This window comes from Camellia sinensis, chromosome 3 (assembly GCF_055761805.1).
Source record: "Camellia sinensis isolate YWXY chromosome 3, ASM5576180v1, whole genome shotgun sequence".
NCBI classification, from domain to species: domain Eukaryota; kingdom Viridiplantae; phylum Streptophyta; class Magnoliopsida; order Ericales; family Theaceae; genus Camellia; species Camellia sinensis.
Window position 1 is genome coordinate 123,935,836 of NC_138963.1, and position 17,367 is coordinate 123,953,202.

Consider the following 17,367-nt stretch of genomic DNA (forward strand, 5'->3'; position numbering starts at 1 on the left):
ACCTACCCCAAATGGTCATGTAGAGCGTAAATACTATCTCCTTGAGATAGCTAGGCCTCTCCTTCTGTCTGCATCTATTTCGACTCCCTTTTGGGGTGAATTAGTTCTTACTGTTGCTTTTCTTTTCAACTATATGCCTACTCTCTTACTTTTTGGTCATTCTCCTTATGAGGTTTTGTTTTCCCAACTTCCTAATTACTCTCTCTTGTGTGTTTTTGGGTCTGCTTGTTTTGTCCTTCCCTATAAACATAGGACCAAACTTATTGCCTCGATCTGTTCTGTGTGTCTTTTTGGGCTACAGTTTTACCTAAAAAGGCTATTGTTGTTACGACCTTTTTTCTCGTCACCTTTATATCTCTCGCCATGTTGCCTTTCTCGAACGTCTGTCTTATTTTCAGCTTTTTTCTATCACTGCTCAAGTTTCCAAAGATGATTTGGTTCACATTGATCCATTTCCTTCATTACTAGCTTTGACTCTTCTGCTATCTTTGTGGTCAAAGCGTCTCTTCTGTACCTTCGAAATGAATGGTCTGGGCCCATTGCGGGATTTTCTTGTTATTGAGGTAGCTTCATTTCCTGAAGGCTATTTTTTGTCTCAGGCCAAGTATGCAAATGAGGTTATTCACCGTGCCGGTCTTACTATGGGTTGCTTAGTTTATCTGACTGTCACGCGTCTTGATCTTGCTTATGTTATTCATGTGGTTAGCCAGTTCGTTTCTGCTTGTCGTTCTACACATTGGGCTGCTTTGGTTCGCCTTCTTCTTTATCTTTAGGTATTATCTTTTAGGGCTTACTGTTGTCCTCCACTTCCTCTTTGGACTTGGTGGTCTATGCTGATTCTGATTGGGCTGGTGATGTTAATGATCGCAAGCCTACTTCTGGCTTCTGCATGTTTCTTGGTGATTCCTTGATTGTTAGGAAGAGCAAGAAACAGACCGTTGTTGTACGTTTCACTGCCGAGGCTAAGTACCGTGTTATGGCCTATGCCACTGTTGAGATTGTTTGCCTTCGTTGTCTCTTGTTTGATTTGGGTGTCCCTCAGTCTTCTTCGACCACTCTATACTGTGACAATTGCAGTGTTATTCCGATTGTCTATAACACTTTTTTCATGAGCAGATGAAACAAATTGAGATTGATTGTCACTTTGTCCATCAACATCTGTAGTCTGGCTCTATCTCGCTTCTTTTTGTCACTTCGGCTCTACAACTTGCGGACTTCTTCACCAAGACACACCATTGCTCGGTTTCAGTTTCTTCTCGACAAGCTCTCAGTGTTTTATGCTAAAACACTTTGAGTTTGAGCGGGGGTATGAGAATATATTGCCTATATTGCATATATTGTGTATCATGTCTTCTATTTTAGGAATTTAGGATGACAGTGATCGTGTAAATATCGTATTTCTTTTTTAGTCTTAGGGATTAGAGTTCTATATAAGATGATGTACTCTTTGTATTTTAAACACAATTGAACATACAGATTCTTTAGAAATCTTACAGTAATGTCAAACAAATCAATGTTTAAAATATTCATACAATTCCAATCAAATACTGGTTGCAAAAAATACGACAAATAATAATAATAAACAAAAGTCTAATGATATCCATGGTGTGGGAGGTCCTTGTTTGTGCAAACAAGGTTAATTTTTTAATTTTATTTTTGACAAAATTAAAAATAAGGTTTAATGAAAGTGAATCCTACTTTGAATCGTTTAAATGCTAGGTCGTTACCCTCAAGTAACGCATTGTGCCTGCCTTCGGGTGTTTCAAAAAGTGAGTAAGGGGTGCCGCATCGACACTTGGGTGCAGTGAAAAATGGGCAAAGGTTCTCGTGTTTTCCTGGACGAGCGCGGGTAAAGAAGCTAGTTCAAGAATACAGGTTTAGGGTAGCCACTTGGAATATAGGAACCTTAACTGGTAAGACGATGGAATTGGTAGATGTTATGATTAGGAAGAGAGTTAGTATAGCTTGCGTACAAGAAACTAAGTGGACGGGTGAAAAAGCTAAGGAAATTGAGGATACCGGTTTTAAACTGTATTATAGTGGTAAGGACAGACGTAGGAATGGGGTAGGAATCATAATTGCCAAGGGTCTGGTGGAGAATGTAGTGGCGGTCATTAGGAAAGGGGATATGATTATGTTAGTTAAACTAGTTATTGGAGGGAATATAGTGAACGTGATTAGTGCATACACTCCTCAAGTAGGATTAGATGATCAGACTAAGAGGGATTTTTGGGAGTAAATGGATGAGATCTTACAAGAGATACCCGTAGGAGATAACTTGGTTATAGGTGGAGATTTTAATGGCCATGTAGGCATAGATAAACTAGGCTATGAAAGGGTGCATGGTGGATATGGTTTTGGTAATAGAAATAAGGTTGGAGAGAGTGTTTTAGATTTTGCGTTGGCTTCTGACCTGGTGGTGGCCAATACTATGTATAAGAAGAGGGAGGAGCCAAATAGATTAAGAGTGGGTTAGTTAAGAGCCAAATAGATTATTTCTGAGTGAGGAAAGTGGACCCGCCTAAAATGTAATGATTGTAAGGTGATTTCTGGAGAGAGCCTGACCTCTCAGCATAGGATTTTGGTACTAGATTTATGTTTTAGAGGGCAATACCAAGCTAGGAAGGATGGTGGGCGTCGTAGGACGAGATAGTGGGACCTAAAAGGGGATAAACTAGAAATATTTAAGAATAGAATGGAAAAGGAAGATTCTTGGGACTTGGAAGATGATGCTAAAACTATGTGGAACTCGATGGTCAATTGTATGAGTATAATCTCAAGGGAAGTGCTTGGAGAGTCAAAAAGGGATGGGACCCAGCTCTAGAGAAACTTGGTGGTGGAGGGAAGAGGTTCAAGCGGTAGTTAAGACAAAAAAAAGAGTGCTTTAAAAAGTGGCAGTAGGATAGAACTGCGGAAAACCTTAAGAGCTATAGATTGGCTAATAAGGAGGTCAAAAAAGCAGTGAGTGAGGCAAAGTTGAAAGCTTATGATGACCTAAACACTAAATTGGATGGTAAAGAGGGAGAGAAGAGGGTATACAAACTTGCTAAGATACGAGAGTGGAAAATAAGAGATTTTAATCAAGTTAAGTGCATCAAGAGTGAGGATTCTAAGGTATTGGTGAAGGATGAAGAGATTAAGGAAAGATGGAAGAACTATTTTGAGAAACTATTAAATGCGGAACATGGAGGTGCGACAATAGGAGGAGAAATGGCCAGTAATACGATAAACCAAGACTATAGGTTTTATCGCACGATTGGGAACTTTGAAGTGGAGATTGCACTTAAGAAGATGAAATCAAATAAGGCTTTAGGACCCAATGATATCCCTATTGAAGTTTGGAAGTGATTGGGTAAAAAGGGGGTTGCTTGGTTGACTAGGTTGTTTAACAAAATTTTGTTGACTAGGAACATGCCAGATGAGTGAGGAAGAGTATTTTAGTGCCAATATATAAGAATAAAGGATATGTCCAGAATTGCAATAACTATAGAAGAATCAAGTTAATGTGTCATATAATGAAAGTGTGGGAGAGGGCGATGGAACGCCGATTGTGAGATATAACAGAGGTGTCAGAAAATCAATTTGGGTTTATGCCTGGCAGGTCAACAATGGAAGCGATTTATCTTTTGAGGAGAGTAATAGAAAAGTATAGAGAAAAGAAAGAGACATTCATATGATGTTTATCGACCTTGAGAAAGTATATGCTAGAGGGCCCCGAGATATAATATGGTGGGTGTTAGAGAAGAAAGGGGTGACAAAGGGTTACATTGATGTGATTAGGGACATGTATGAAGGGGTGGTGATCACTATTAGATTGCCTGCTGGAGAGACAAATGAATTTTCTATCACTGTTGGGTTACACAAAGGATCTACCTTAATCCCTTATCTTTTTGCTTTAGTTATAGATGAGTTGACGAGAAATATTCAGGATGATGTGCCATGGTGTATGCTTTTTGCAGACGATATTGTGCTAGTGGATGAGACTAGAGGAGTTAACACAAAGTTGGAGATTTGGAGAAAAGCTCTTGAATCGAAAGGATTCCGAATAAGCAGAACTAAGACAGAGTACATAGAGGGTAAATTTAGTAACAGTAACAATGAAAGTAGAGGAGAAGTGAAGATTGAGAATCAAGAACTGCCTAAGAGTGAACATTTTCGTTATATAGGGTCGATTATCTCAACAGCGAGGGAGATTGATGCGGATGTGGCGCATAGGATTAAGGCGGGATGGTGTAAGTGGTGAAGTGCATCTGGGGTACTGTGCAATAAACAAATACCCACTAGACTAAAATGTAAGTTCTATATAACGGCTATTAGACCAGCGATGTTGTATGGGATGGAGTGTTGGGCAACCAAGAAACAACATGTAGATAAGATGAGTGTGGCGGAGATGAGGATGCTAAAGTGGATGTGTGGCAAGACTAGACAAGACATAATTAGGAATGAGTGTATTCGGGAATGGGTATGAGTAGCACCGATAGAATATAAGTTGAGAGAGAATCGATTGAGATGGTTTGGTTACATTCAACGGAGACCAACAGAGACAGTAATGAAGAGATGTGATGCTGTAACGGTAGAGGGGAGTGTTAGGGGATGGGGTAGGCCTAGATTAACGTTGGTTAATGTTGTAAATAGAGATATGGATCTACTTAATTTGACTAATGAAATAGCCTTTGATAGGGCCGCGTGGAGAAGAAGGATTCATGTAGCCGATCCCATTTGATGGGACTCAAGGCTTGGTTTGGTTTGGTTTGGTTTAATGAAAGTGAATGGGTATGAGAAGCTCATAAGGGTTTGGCATCACAAGATAAACATAATAAATACCTGATTCTAGTAGTAGTGATAAAAAAAACAAGTGATAAGGATAGTTTTTTGAAAAGAAGTTTCTATAATAACAAAGAAAGATAATAAGTGACTTAACCTTTTCGGGTATTTTTTTTTAAAATGTCTCTTATATTTTACTTTCTATTTGCTAATAAATTTTAAGAAATTACTTAGCTCTTGTTAGATTTTTCTAATAGCTGTCTGAAAAACTCATTGTTTTAGAATATTTCTGTCATGATCCTATCCCGCCCTCTCCAGAATAGTGTGGTGAGTGCCGAAGGCACTAACTAAACAAAACAATAAATGGACTGGTAATAATGGGGTAAAATTAGTGGAAGCATTATACTTTTTTTTTTGTTTTTTATATTTTTTATCCATTCGAAGCATGTGCATAGGTAATGAAATAAAACATTCAACTTTTCATTATGTTTCTCAAAACATCTCAAGAGAGTACATAGCTTACAAGAAGGTGCAAAACGTAACACGATAATAGTCTATTCCTTTCCCAAACTAATATTTTCAAGGCTTTCCGATCTCTTTCAAAACATAACCTTCAACATATTACATATGTACAAAGCTTATACGACAAGATCTTCAAATTTGCTCTTCATCACCTACATACATATAGGGAAGAGAGGTGGGCCATAGTCCAATGAATAATATATTAGCAAAGTGGTACAATGAATAAATATCAAGTTTTACAAAAACAAAAACTTTTCATATTTGTACTTCAAGCAAGTTCAAATCATATCTTTCCAAGAATATTACATTTTCAAGACATAACGATGAACATCCATCAAAACAAAACATGAGGCCTGGGTACTGATTAGACGAACCCACCTGTAGGTGGCAAGGGTGATCTCAATTATGCTGCTATTAGCACGTTTCTAGTAGTTAGGACCAATCTGAGGAGACCATATTTATACATTGGTACACAAACATAGGATTTTCATTCATATCAAAGCATTTCAATGTAAACCGAAATATAATACGATTTGAGTTCCAAAATCGGAGTTCAAACAAAATTTTCAAATAATACCACTCACCCTAGGAAGCATAGATATGGATACGAGATACGGATACGACACAATACGGATACGGCGATATGACAAAACTTAAAAAAATAGGATACGGGTACGGCTAGGATACGTTTGTGGAAAATATATTTTTTAAAATTATTAATAGTGAGTTACACATAAGCTAAAGAATGTTAAAAAATCACAATGTAATTTTATAATGCATAATACTATCCTTTAAGAATTTTGTATTAATTTAAGCTAGTAGCTTGTTTACTTTTTAAATTTTTAATAGGTCTTGCAAATATTTCATTTCAATATCAAGTTTAATATATTTATATTACAATAATAGAACAATTCACAACTTGTCCCTATGCTTTTTCCTTTGACACTAGTGAAAAATATTATATTCAAGTTTACTTGCTTATTTATTTATTGATATTTAATTTTACCATTGTTATATTCTTTTGTTAATTCTTAATTTCTATGTAGTTATAGGGGACATGCAAGAAATAATTAGGATACATCAATTTGATAAATTCTATTATTTAACTCACTATGCTCTTCTTATCGAAGAACTTAACAAAGTATTAGAAAAATATTCTTATATTTATACTTGCAATTATATTATATTCTATTACTATGCAATAAATGTTACAATTCTAATTTCATAAAACAAGTTAGAGTATCCGATACTTCAAAATTAAGTATCCGATACTCCAAAATTAATGAAAAATTAATTAAGAAGTATCCGATACTTTTAATAAGTATCCGATACGTATCCGTGAGTATCCAAGGAGTATCGGTATTCGATACGGATACATCACTCTATTTGAAGTATCCGTGCTTCATAGCACTCACCAATGGCTCCTAGGAATGGGATGATCCACGTGATTATAACACAAGTGCAAAGAGCAATAACCATTGAAACACCAAGACACAAATTCTAAGTCATTGTGGGTAGTTCAAATGTTCATCTTAATTTGATTCATTTTCATTTTAAACAAGTTTAAGAATACTATTAGAGGCTTCTGTAAGTCTCAAAACTAGTCTTAAGGGTCAAAAGTGGTTTTGAATAGTACAAAAAGGTAATGCTGAAAAACAAAGTTCCGCTTGTGTGGAGGTTTTGGCAGCACATGCGGAGCTACTGCAGAATGCTCCAAGACAATTAAACAAGAACAAATGTATGCTCATGTCATGCAAGAATGTCTCAGGTGTTACAGCTTCATAGTGTTTTAATGAGTTTTGTTGTGTTTCGGTATGTTTCAATGGGATCAATGGAACTTTGTTTTCCACTACTGTCTGGTGTTAGTTACCTTGGAAACATAAATGATTTGCCTGTTCTGATAGAATTTAAACGAAATTTTGATGCTTGCCTTGTATAGTGTCACATGATATTAACAAACATGAGTTGTAAAGCCTCAAGCTGCACCTAGCCGGCTATAATTTCCTGAAGCAGACATGCATTATTTATTTCTTTTAACAAAATTTGTAACAATTATGGTATCCTTGTAGCCTGTGTGAGGAAATGTGTGAGGAAATGTCAGTGCACTTTTTATGTTCTTTACACATTGACCAATATTATGTGTGTATTGCTTTTTGCTTGAACACTTAAGAAGAATGGACAAGTGACACAATATGGACATGCCGACATGTCAATTTTCAAAAAAATGCGACACAACACGTAGGAGACACACAAAATATATGCTTTTATATGTATTATATACTAATATTTCATTCAAAGGTAGTAAACCAATGTAACATGACATGAATTTCTAATGTTTGAGGGAAGAGATGTGAGTCCATATTGTTTTTCTTTTATCATTATATCTTCTAAGTTGTTTTTTCTAACTTCTGATGTGTTTCATATGTGTCTATGTGATGGGCACGTGTGTTCCCCTAGCATTCGTAGTGTGTTTATGTCTAAAATAAATAAATAAAAAATGGACACATTTGAACGTGTGTTCAGCACATGTTGGGAAGTGTTTGATGAGTTTTGGCCACGGACAAGACAAGGACATTCACCTTCTTAGAAGTGTCCATATTTCTTAGCTAACTACCATCTTTTTAAAAGCATGTTAGTTTGCTCTTCATGTCTTGGTCAAGGGAAATTAATGAAATAATTTCTTGTGAGTTTCTAGTTTTCTGTTATATTCTTACAAGGTATATATTTTTATTTTAGGTGCTTGATGCATTGGTCCGTCTTTTCTGCCGGTCAAATATTTCTGCAGAAACGTTGTGGGATGGTGGTTGGCTTTTTCGGCAGTTGCTTCCTTATAATGAAGCACAATTTAATAGTCGTCATCTCAAATTGCTCAAAGTAAGTTAAATCCTGAAGATCCAACAGATACTCCATGTGATATAGTGTCTCTGGCTTGACGTAACTTTTTTTTAGTGTAGGATATACTTTTTATTTTATTTTGTTAAAAGCAGCATTAATCTAACACATTCAATCTTAAATTGCTCGAAGTATGATGTCCTTTTGATGTATTGAAGAGATGCCGTCCATGTTTCCTCAATTGAAATATGTATTTTAAAGTCAATATTGTATTTATGGCAGGCATGTAAAGCTATCATTATAATTATGGGTGTACTCTCATAGTACTTACTGATATCAGATTGCTCCAACTATTATGTTGTAGTTATATTTAGACAAGGGAGGTCATGAGTAATTTACCCTATTTTTTAAAGTTACACCTTAATGTAGTAAGCTTCTTAGTTTGTGTTAAGTAAGCTACTCTTTCTCTTGCTCTTTTTCTTAATGAACTGATTATTAATTGTACAATGATACCATAGTCTCTTCGTGTACAGTGTTCATATAAGAACTGCACTAGTGATCTTCTAGCAGAGGCTAGAGGAACCTGGCCCGACCTACTTATAACATTCCTTTGTGATGAGTGGAGAAAGTGCAAAAGAGGTATTCAACTTGAGCAGTTAACTAGTTGTGAATGGATGAAGTTTGCTAAATATGTTGTACTAGTATTTTGATGATGAAACTTTTACTTGTAGCAATTGAGGCTTCATCTCCTCGAAGAGAGCCCAAGTGTTCGCTATTTCCATCACGAAAGCCTTCTTTTGAAGGTATGACAAATTTCAAGTAATTGAAGAAAAATTGAATTATGCATTTTTTTTTTTTAATAGTCATATGTGGTCATGCTTAGTTATGTTATCGCTTATTGTTGCAGAACCTATTCCTGGTGAATTGTCTTTTCCTGCTGGTGAGAGAATGTGCGAGTTGGTGAAGGTTGTGTTTGAACTCAATTTTTGTCAATTCCTTTTGTACAAGCATGACCTATATTAACCTGGATTCTTCTAAATTTGTGAAGTGTTGGGCACCTGACACTCGAGTAAGAATATGGATTATGTGCTTGTATCATTAGCTTTGGAATAATTTTTAGTTTTTATTTGTGTTGATTTATTTTAGTATGCTACGTGATAGATTTGATATTATTATATTAGGTTTTGTAGTTAGGGTATTTTGGTAATTTTGTTATTTACTAGACATTGACAGTAGAGTTAGGCATGTGTGAATTTTCTTCACCCTTGTGAGGGTGAAGCACTTATTTCCTCCTATCATTTTCTTTCTTCTTCTTTGTGCACATATCCAAGCTACTATTCTCGGGTTATTATTCACAACCTTTAAAATGTTTAACTCTCAACCCCAAAACCCTATCAAATCATGCCCAAATCAACTCTAATCTCTTTCATTGTCTATTGGCCTTCAGTTTAATCATTAACATACTAAATTTCACTGTTTAGGTCCTTAAATAGCATCTATTATGAAAATCCAGCAAGTTATCCTACATCAGTTTGATATTAGAGCTCAAGATCCTATTGTGTTCCCCCACCAATTTTAATGCTCACGATCCTATCTTGACACTTTAATTTTTTGGATGTTTAAAGAAAAAGAAGCTCCAATTTCATATTAAGGAAAAGTTTATAATTTCTCACACCAAGAAGCACAAACACTTCTAAGAAGGTGTCGTGTTTGTGTTGGACATATGTCGGATGTAAGAATATTGTGAGAAGAATAATATTATTCTTACATTAATCCTTTTAAAATCACCATTTAAAAAGTTGGTTTTCACTAAAATAATTAGAGAAAAAGAACAAATCCCTAATTAAACATAAATAAATAATTATTTAATAATAAAAATAAATGATTACATTCTCACCGTACACCCAACACTTTTCAGACACACATCCTGACCTGTATTATTATTATTTTAGTTTTGAGACTTAGATACACTTCAGACACTTTGGGGACAAATATCCACTGCTTAAGCATGCATTAAACTCATTACAAGTTTGAAGAATTAAGAAAATAAGTTAGGATCCAATGAAACAAAAATAAAAATATAAATGTATACATATATATCATAAATATGACATATTACAAAATTTTAGAAGTATATAATTTTGAGTGCTTAGGCCATAGGTCCAAATTTGAATTTCATTTGTCAAAAGGTTCACGTGAAACTATTCAACCCATAAGGACATGTTTCTGGAAAATAACCAAACTACCCATTACTATTTATTCGGATCACATGTCTATCTATTTCAAACCTATCTCTCATGCACACGGAACGGAACGGAACATCCTTCCAAATATTCTTTATTCCCCTCTCTCTCTCTCTCACTCACTCACTCCCATCCAAAACCTCATTTGACTCCTGACCAAACCCTACCTTGCTTCCCTTAATCGTCAAGCTCGCTGACAAAAACCCTCTGATCGGCCTTTGGCGAGTCTGCCAGAAACAGAACAAAACATTCGAAGAGCTCTTCGTCGAAACAAAGGAGACTAAGTTAGAAGGAACAATAGGAAGATCGACAGAGAGATTGACGAAGATAACGACCAGATCTAGGCTGAGACGAAGACGATGATGCAGCAATGTCTCCGTTTCTCGAAGGGTTGTAAACTACCAGATCTCGGTGGAGACAACAACAGGAGCGTCGGTGATGAAGACGGCGGTGGATCCGTTGCGGTTGTTGATGAGAGTCAGCTCTAAATAGGTGGTGGGGTTGCTTCCGACGATGTAGAGGCGGGTCTTGAGGGTATACAGTTCGTTCATGACGGCAGCAGACGTAAACAACGCGGTGGCAACGGTGGTGGTGGGAGAGGCAGAGGCAGTGGTGGTTGCCGATGAACTTGATGTATTCGACGAGGATGACAGTGCCTTGAGCGACGAAACTTTTGATCAGCGACTGTTAGCCCATTTCTTTCTGAGCAAAAACCCTTGTTGGAGAGAGAGTTGGATTTTGAGAGAGAGAGAGAGAGAGAGAGAGATTTGAACAAACATGTTAACAGGTTAAAAAAAGATTAGCACAAGTTAAAAAAATTCAACAGATAAGAAAAAATAGGTTTGAACAGATAGGTTCAAAAAAATTAAACAAATAAAAAAGATTTCAATAGATATGTTGAGGGGTAAAATTGGAAGCCAAATGTCCTCCAAAATAACAAAATGTACTTATCGCCACAATATTTTACAAAGAGTACTTCTCAAAAAAAAAAAAAAAAAACTCATGAGACCTAACGCCTTATACCCTTCTTAGATTGGATTTATTACCAATTTTCTCTATATTTTTTACATGTGTTCCCCACTAATTGTGTTCTGCATTTTTTACAATTTAGTGTCACGGTGTTGTGCCATGTGTCTATTTGTGCGTCTTTGCTCAATAGAAATCTCCCTCCTTTATTTAAAGTCTTCCCAAATGATAACATCTTATATTGGAATATTATACAATATATAATATTTTGAATGTTCCATATGTGTGGGCACCTTTACCCAATTTTGGATACAGATCCCAATATCTTATAATTTTAGGGTTTAGGGAGGTATGATGGCTGGGCACTCACTGACACCTGTTACTCATACCCAAGTCTATGCAATTATGTATACACTAGTTGACATTGCTTGGAAGATAAAAAGAAATTGGAGAGATTTATTTAAACAGGCTGTATGATGTGTGCTGGGGAGTGATAGTAGTAACTAAGCATTTAAAATCTGGAGTGTTTGAAAAACAAGGTGGCCTACTCTTATTCTTCTGCTTTATTATTATTATTATTTTTTAATGTGAGAATTTCTTCATTCTCTTCTAAACTATTGAAAGAATGAGTTCTTGGGTTACTCACCTAAAGAATTTTATATGCCACTATTTCCATTTGAATTTCGATGGAAAATCAAAATATTGTTATGGTACAAATGAATCCAATCAGGTGGAGCAGTGTACATCATGATAGAGGATGTCTGATGGTTGTCAGGTGAGATAGGTCACACTTATCAAAATTCATCAAAATCAATAATTAGGAGAGCCAGTTTGAAATTCTGTGGTTTGGGCAGGGGGTAGCTGGTATTGTGGATGGCCATTTTATGATCTTTGAATGATTTTAGTAAGTAATAACTGATTGGCACAAGTTGATCCTGGAGGGCCAATTTATGATCTTTGAAGGAATGTGACGAATATGACAATTTTAATTTGCCACTTATGGCCATGTGCATTTTGTGTGCGTGTTAGTGCGGGGGAGATGTTTCTGTATGCATTGTTTTCCTTTGATATCTGCATAATCTTTGTCACCATTTCCATTTTAGGTGTTTGTACTTCTTCATCAAGTCCAAATTTTCTCCATTGGTGGTGCTGTGCCTGATCAACCCTGTATCCACCCTGCGGTGGATATCCCTGAAATGTCCCGTGCAAAAACTGCTGGTTTGGATGCTTTTGGTCCAAAACAAGGTGCCGAATTAAAACTTGGTTAGTCCTCTTGCTCTTGTATTCTTGAGTTCTAGTAATGAATGGCTATAAATTTCATTTTATTCGTTTTTATTGTTTATAGATGGCTCTTCAATTTTGTTAAAATATTGCCCATTTTGTGGATGTCTGAAAGAAATTATTATTGTTTTTATTCAATGAAGTTCTTGTTTTTAAAAAATTTGGGTCATCTTCTGCTGGCTGCTGTTCAGCTGATGCAGTGCCTTGTAGAATTTCATTTGAGAGGGGTAAAGAGCGCCAATTTTGCTTTCTAGCATTATCTTTGGGAACATCTGGGTGGGTTGTTCTTGCAGAAGAATTACCTTTGAAACAGCATTGTGGAGTTGTTCGTGTTACTGCACCTTTGGCTGGCTGTCATGTAAGTGAGGCTGTGCTTTGTTATGCTTCAATTTCGTAATTCTAATATATCACATGCTTATTTCAATGAAAACTGTGCACACCTTTTTTTCTTGGAATTGCTTTCATAATTCTTCTGTATTGTATCACTCTATGTAACAACCTTGTCTCTTTATATCCTTGTATACCAATGTTTTCACTTTGGTGGTTCCTTTATCTCGTATGTCTTGCTATATGCCTCGGTGCAAAAAAAAAAACAAACAAAAAACTGTATAGTAGCTTAGCTTACTAAGAACTGTCTAGGATTATATAACATACAAATGAACCATGCTTTCTTCTCGTTTCTCCTTTCAGCCAAGGATTGATGATAAGCATTCAAGATGGTTGCACCTTCGGATCCGTCCATCCACTTTTCCTTCCATAGATACCGTTAAATATGCTGCTGCCAAAGGAAAGCCCAAGACAAATGCTTTGGTTGATGGGAGATGGACCTTGGCATTTAGGGATGAGGATTCTTGCAAATCTGCTTTGTCCATGATTATTGAGGAGTTAAATTTACAGAGCAATGAGGTGGAGAGAAGACTACAACCTTTACTCGACCTTGAAATGGCTGTAGATTTATCAAACCCTTCTCTGTCCTCACAGCAGGTTTCTTCTTCGAGAACAACATTGTCAAATTCTGTGTAAGTTATTTTAGTCTTTTCAAGTTTCCCGATAATATTTTGCTTTGACATATGGGGTGGGAATATCCTTTGTGAAACCACCCTTGTGTATATGTATTTGTTTATACAAGGCAACCCTAGGTACACAAATGTAGATTTAGAGCATGCATGCATTTTTAAGGGCCAATTTTTTGTATATTAGCTTCTTTTTTTTTTTATAATTTTTTTTTTTATTTCACATGTTTTTGTAAGTTTAGCATATGTCTTTGCCGCCTCATTCTTTTATAGCTTAACAAAGGTGGTTCTTTTTTCTCTTTGTACTTTGTAACCCGGGTAACATTAAAATGTATACTTAAGCTGAAGCAAAAGTGGTAAGTTTTTCGTGCATCACTCTCTTGCATATATATATATATATTCATGCATCTTACTTTCGCTCCGCTGTTTTTGTCAGCCATTTTTACATCTTACATTCTTTGGTGGCTCTGCAGCGATATATGCCAATTGCTTCAATTCTGAGCATGCTTTGATTTGATCTTTAAGTGGGTACTGAGAATACATGCTCAAGTGTTAGAAACTTATAATAAACAATGTGAAATTACGACACACAATTAGGCTGTTTCACTTGTCAAGAATATCATAGAAGAAAAGTAATTCATGAGAAAGTTGGATTAAAGGGAAGGAGAATATCAAAGAATTATGTTTTTAATACCTAATTTTGGGGTGTCTCTATGTACACACCATCTTTTATGTCAAGGAACACCACTACTCAAGACACATCTTTAGTAATTTGATAAATAAGAAATTTGCTCTATACACAAAACAGTCTTCTATCTTTGTCTTTATTCACACACTTCATCCACAATCTTCCATCTTTACCTTTATTCACACACTACACCCACAATCTTTAATCTTTCATATTTTACACCTCCACTTCAAAAACACACACCGCTCCCCTTCATTATCTGTTTCATTGTCATCCCAGAAGTTTAGGAACCAATCTAAACCGGTCTCTATTTGTGCTGAAGACGACTTCATTACATTCTTCTCATGACCCTCTCAGTGGATGCACAGTTATGGAAAAATCAAATTTTTTGTTTTTTTTTTTTGTCGCAAGTGTTTGGAAATATAGAGAGCTAAGTTTAAAAGTTTGACGGTTGAAAATTGAACAAATGCTATAAGTTTAGAACTTATTAACCGAACATGTGGACTATGTTCGACACTAGAAAATCAAACAATTAGAACTTGCTCGGTTGTAGATAATCGAACATGAGTATATTGTTCGAATTTAGGTATCCGAACGAATACAAACGGTTTTCCACTCAGTAAGTACACGAAAATGAAAAAAAAAGAAGAAAAATTAACTTTTTTCTCGCTCCGTTGTTCCAAACTAATATTGCCAGATGCATTCATTATTCAGTCCAATCAAAATCTTCAATAATACACATTTTTTATTGTTTTTTTTAGGGGTTTTTGATTTTTGTTTTAGGGTTTCTAGGTTCTTGAGAGAGTAGATACATAAGTAACGTTTCAGAAAAGAGGTGTGTATTGTATTTTTATTGTCCTTTATGGTAATTCTACATAAGGTGTGTATCATGGCCCTTTGTCTTTTTGGTCATTTTACATTAGGTTAATATTGTAATAAAAAATAAACTAATTAATGGTGCGCCTTGAGATAAAAAATGGTGTGTAAATAGAGGCATCCCTAATTTTGGCTTTCAAATTTATTGCAATGCATAATCTTGTACTTCTTGTAGCAAATGATTTTAAGGGAAGTATTTATTTGAAGAAAATGATTAGACCAAAAAAAAACAAAACAAAATAAACATGATTCATTTCCTGTAAATTAAAGGCAGGGAAGAAACAACAGCGTGTGTGCACGAAGGGAATGGCTCCTCTCCACATTACCATCGTACGTACTTCATCATACTCTATTTTATGGAGCTTATTTCTGGCCATAACGATAATTTAAACTGTTCATTTTGTAAATTTTATAATAAAAATTGTTGTGCAAAAATCAGTTTCATTAGATATCGAAGAATATATTAACTTTATGTATAAAGAAAGAATTGTGTATTGAATATTGCATTGAATATTTCTTACAAGGGGAATGCACTCTCTTTTATAGAGAGAATTTGAGCATTGGATGCCCACCGAAAGTGTGATGCATTGTACATTATAAAATATAAAGCTAAAGCTATACACTAACAGACATAATCATACACTAGCTATACACTAACAGACATAATCATACACTAGCATGCTAAAGCTAATCATACACTAACAGCCCCCCTCAAACTCAAGGAGGATAGGTACTAACCAACTTGAGTTTGGAGAGAGTAACAAAACAGGAAAATAGGATAGAAGACACTGTATGGTCGTGTCGAACCGTTGGTGAAGACATTGTATGGTTGTGTCAGACTGTTGTAGGAGCTAACCGGAATCAATGTCGGGACAGTTTACGGGGTCATGTCGGACCGTTGTAGAAGCTGACCGGAATCAATGTCGGGACAGTTTACGGGGTCATGTTGGACCGATGTCGGGACAGTTTACGGGGTCATGCCGGACCGATGTAGAAGCTTGTGGTGGTGCACCAAGGGGGCGACTTAGGGAGTGCGCCATGAGGTGGCTTGAGTGGTTCCCATGGTGTATAACCATGCTCACCATGGTATATGTATAACCCCCTCTCAAACTCAAATAGGTGTGAAGATAAAAACCTATTTGAGGTTGAAACAAAGGGATTGAGAAAGTGGAGCAAAACGGCTCAACACAAAGTGGAGATGGTAAAAAAAAAAAAAAAAGTTGGTAGAAAGGTTTTTTTTTTTTTTTGGTAAAAGAACGGGGAGCGGGGTGGATCCTGATTTGAATAAAGGACAAGTTTGTGGAATGAAAACGAGGTGGTTGTGAATGGATTTTGAAAAAGATTAAAAATAATGTGAAAGAAAAATAAAGAAAGAAATAATAAGAATATATTTGAAATCAAAACGAAAGAGTGGGGAAAGAAGGAAAGTGGTTCACGTGGTTTCGGGGTCCACGGTTTTGTGAAATCCAGGAATGGTGTTTGGAATATTTGTGTTTTGTGTTTTGTGCTTCTTTTTTTGTTTTGTTTTGTTTTTTTTTTTTTTGTTTTTTTTTTTTTTGTGTGGTTGTTTTGGTTTTTGTGTAGAATGAAATAAAAGAAAGATATGAAAAAGCAAAGGTGGTTTCTGAGGAGTGAAAAGGGACTCACCAACTGAGCTTGCTTTTTTTTTTTTTTTTTTTAGAAAAAGAGGGAGGTGGTGGAAGGATAGGTCAAAAGATAGAGGAAAAGAGGAAAAAGAGCACATGGGTTGGGTCATGGATACTGAGTGGGTTTATAATAATAATAAGAATGATAATAGTAATAAAAGGAATGAGAGTGCAGAGAGCAGAGAGAATGGAGAGGCATGAGGCATGTGAGGTGTAAAGTGGAGGACAAAATAAAAGAAAGAGGTAAGGAATAATCAGCATCACTTCTTTGTCTTGACAGAGTTTTCCAAGATGTTCTTGGGAAAGAAAAAAAAAAAAAGACCACATATTACAAAAATACTTTCTAGGTTAGTGTTAGAGGTTGTTTTGTCATCTTCCTCCATGTGGGTATCTCCTAAATCTTGAAAACCTTTACTGCAAAGATTGCTGAAAATAGAGAGAGAAGTGAAGAGAATCAAAATGAGGGAAAAGGAAGATGAAGATCCAGTGTGATGTGTGTGAGAAAGCTCCAGCAACTGTGATCTGCTGGACAAGTC

General features: G+C 35.9%; 1 protein-coding gene across 4 annotated transcripts in view; it reads left to right on the forward strand.

The window, feature by feature from the left end:
• Nucleotides 1–13,993, forward strand: part of LOC114280601 (CLEC16A-like protein) — a 49,002-nt gene extending 35,009 nt beyond the window's left edge. For 2 of the 4 annotated variants that reach the window (XM_028222987.2, XM_082920658.1), the window contains exons 15-21: nt 8,023–8,160; nt 8,652–8,757; nt 8,850–8,921; nt 9,026–9,084; nt 12,431–12,590; nt 12,800–12,966; nt 13,299–13,993. In XM_028222987.2, the coding sequence (XP_028078788.1) occupies nt 8,023–8,160; nt 8,652–8,757; nt 8,850–8,921; nt 9,026–9,084; nt 12,431–12,590; nt 12,800–12,966; nt 13,299–13,631 (1,035 nt within the window). In that variant the 3' untranslated portion in view covers nt 13,632–13,993. Of the gene's footprint in view, nt 1–8,022; nt 8,161–8,636; nt 8,758–8,849; nt 8,922–9,025; nt 9,085–12,430; nt 12,591–12,799; nt 12,967–13,298 lie in introns of all 4 variants that reach the window. The other 2 variants (XM_028222986.2, XM_028222988.2) reach the window with 1 other exon arrangement.
• Nucleotides 13,994–17,367: the final 3,374 nt, after the last annotated feature.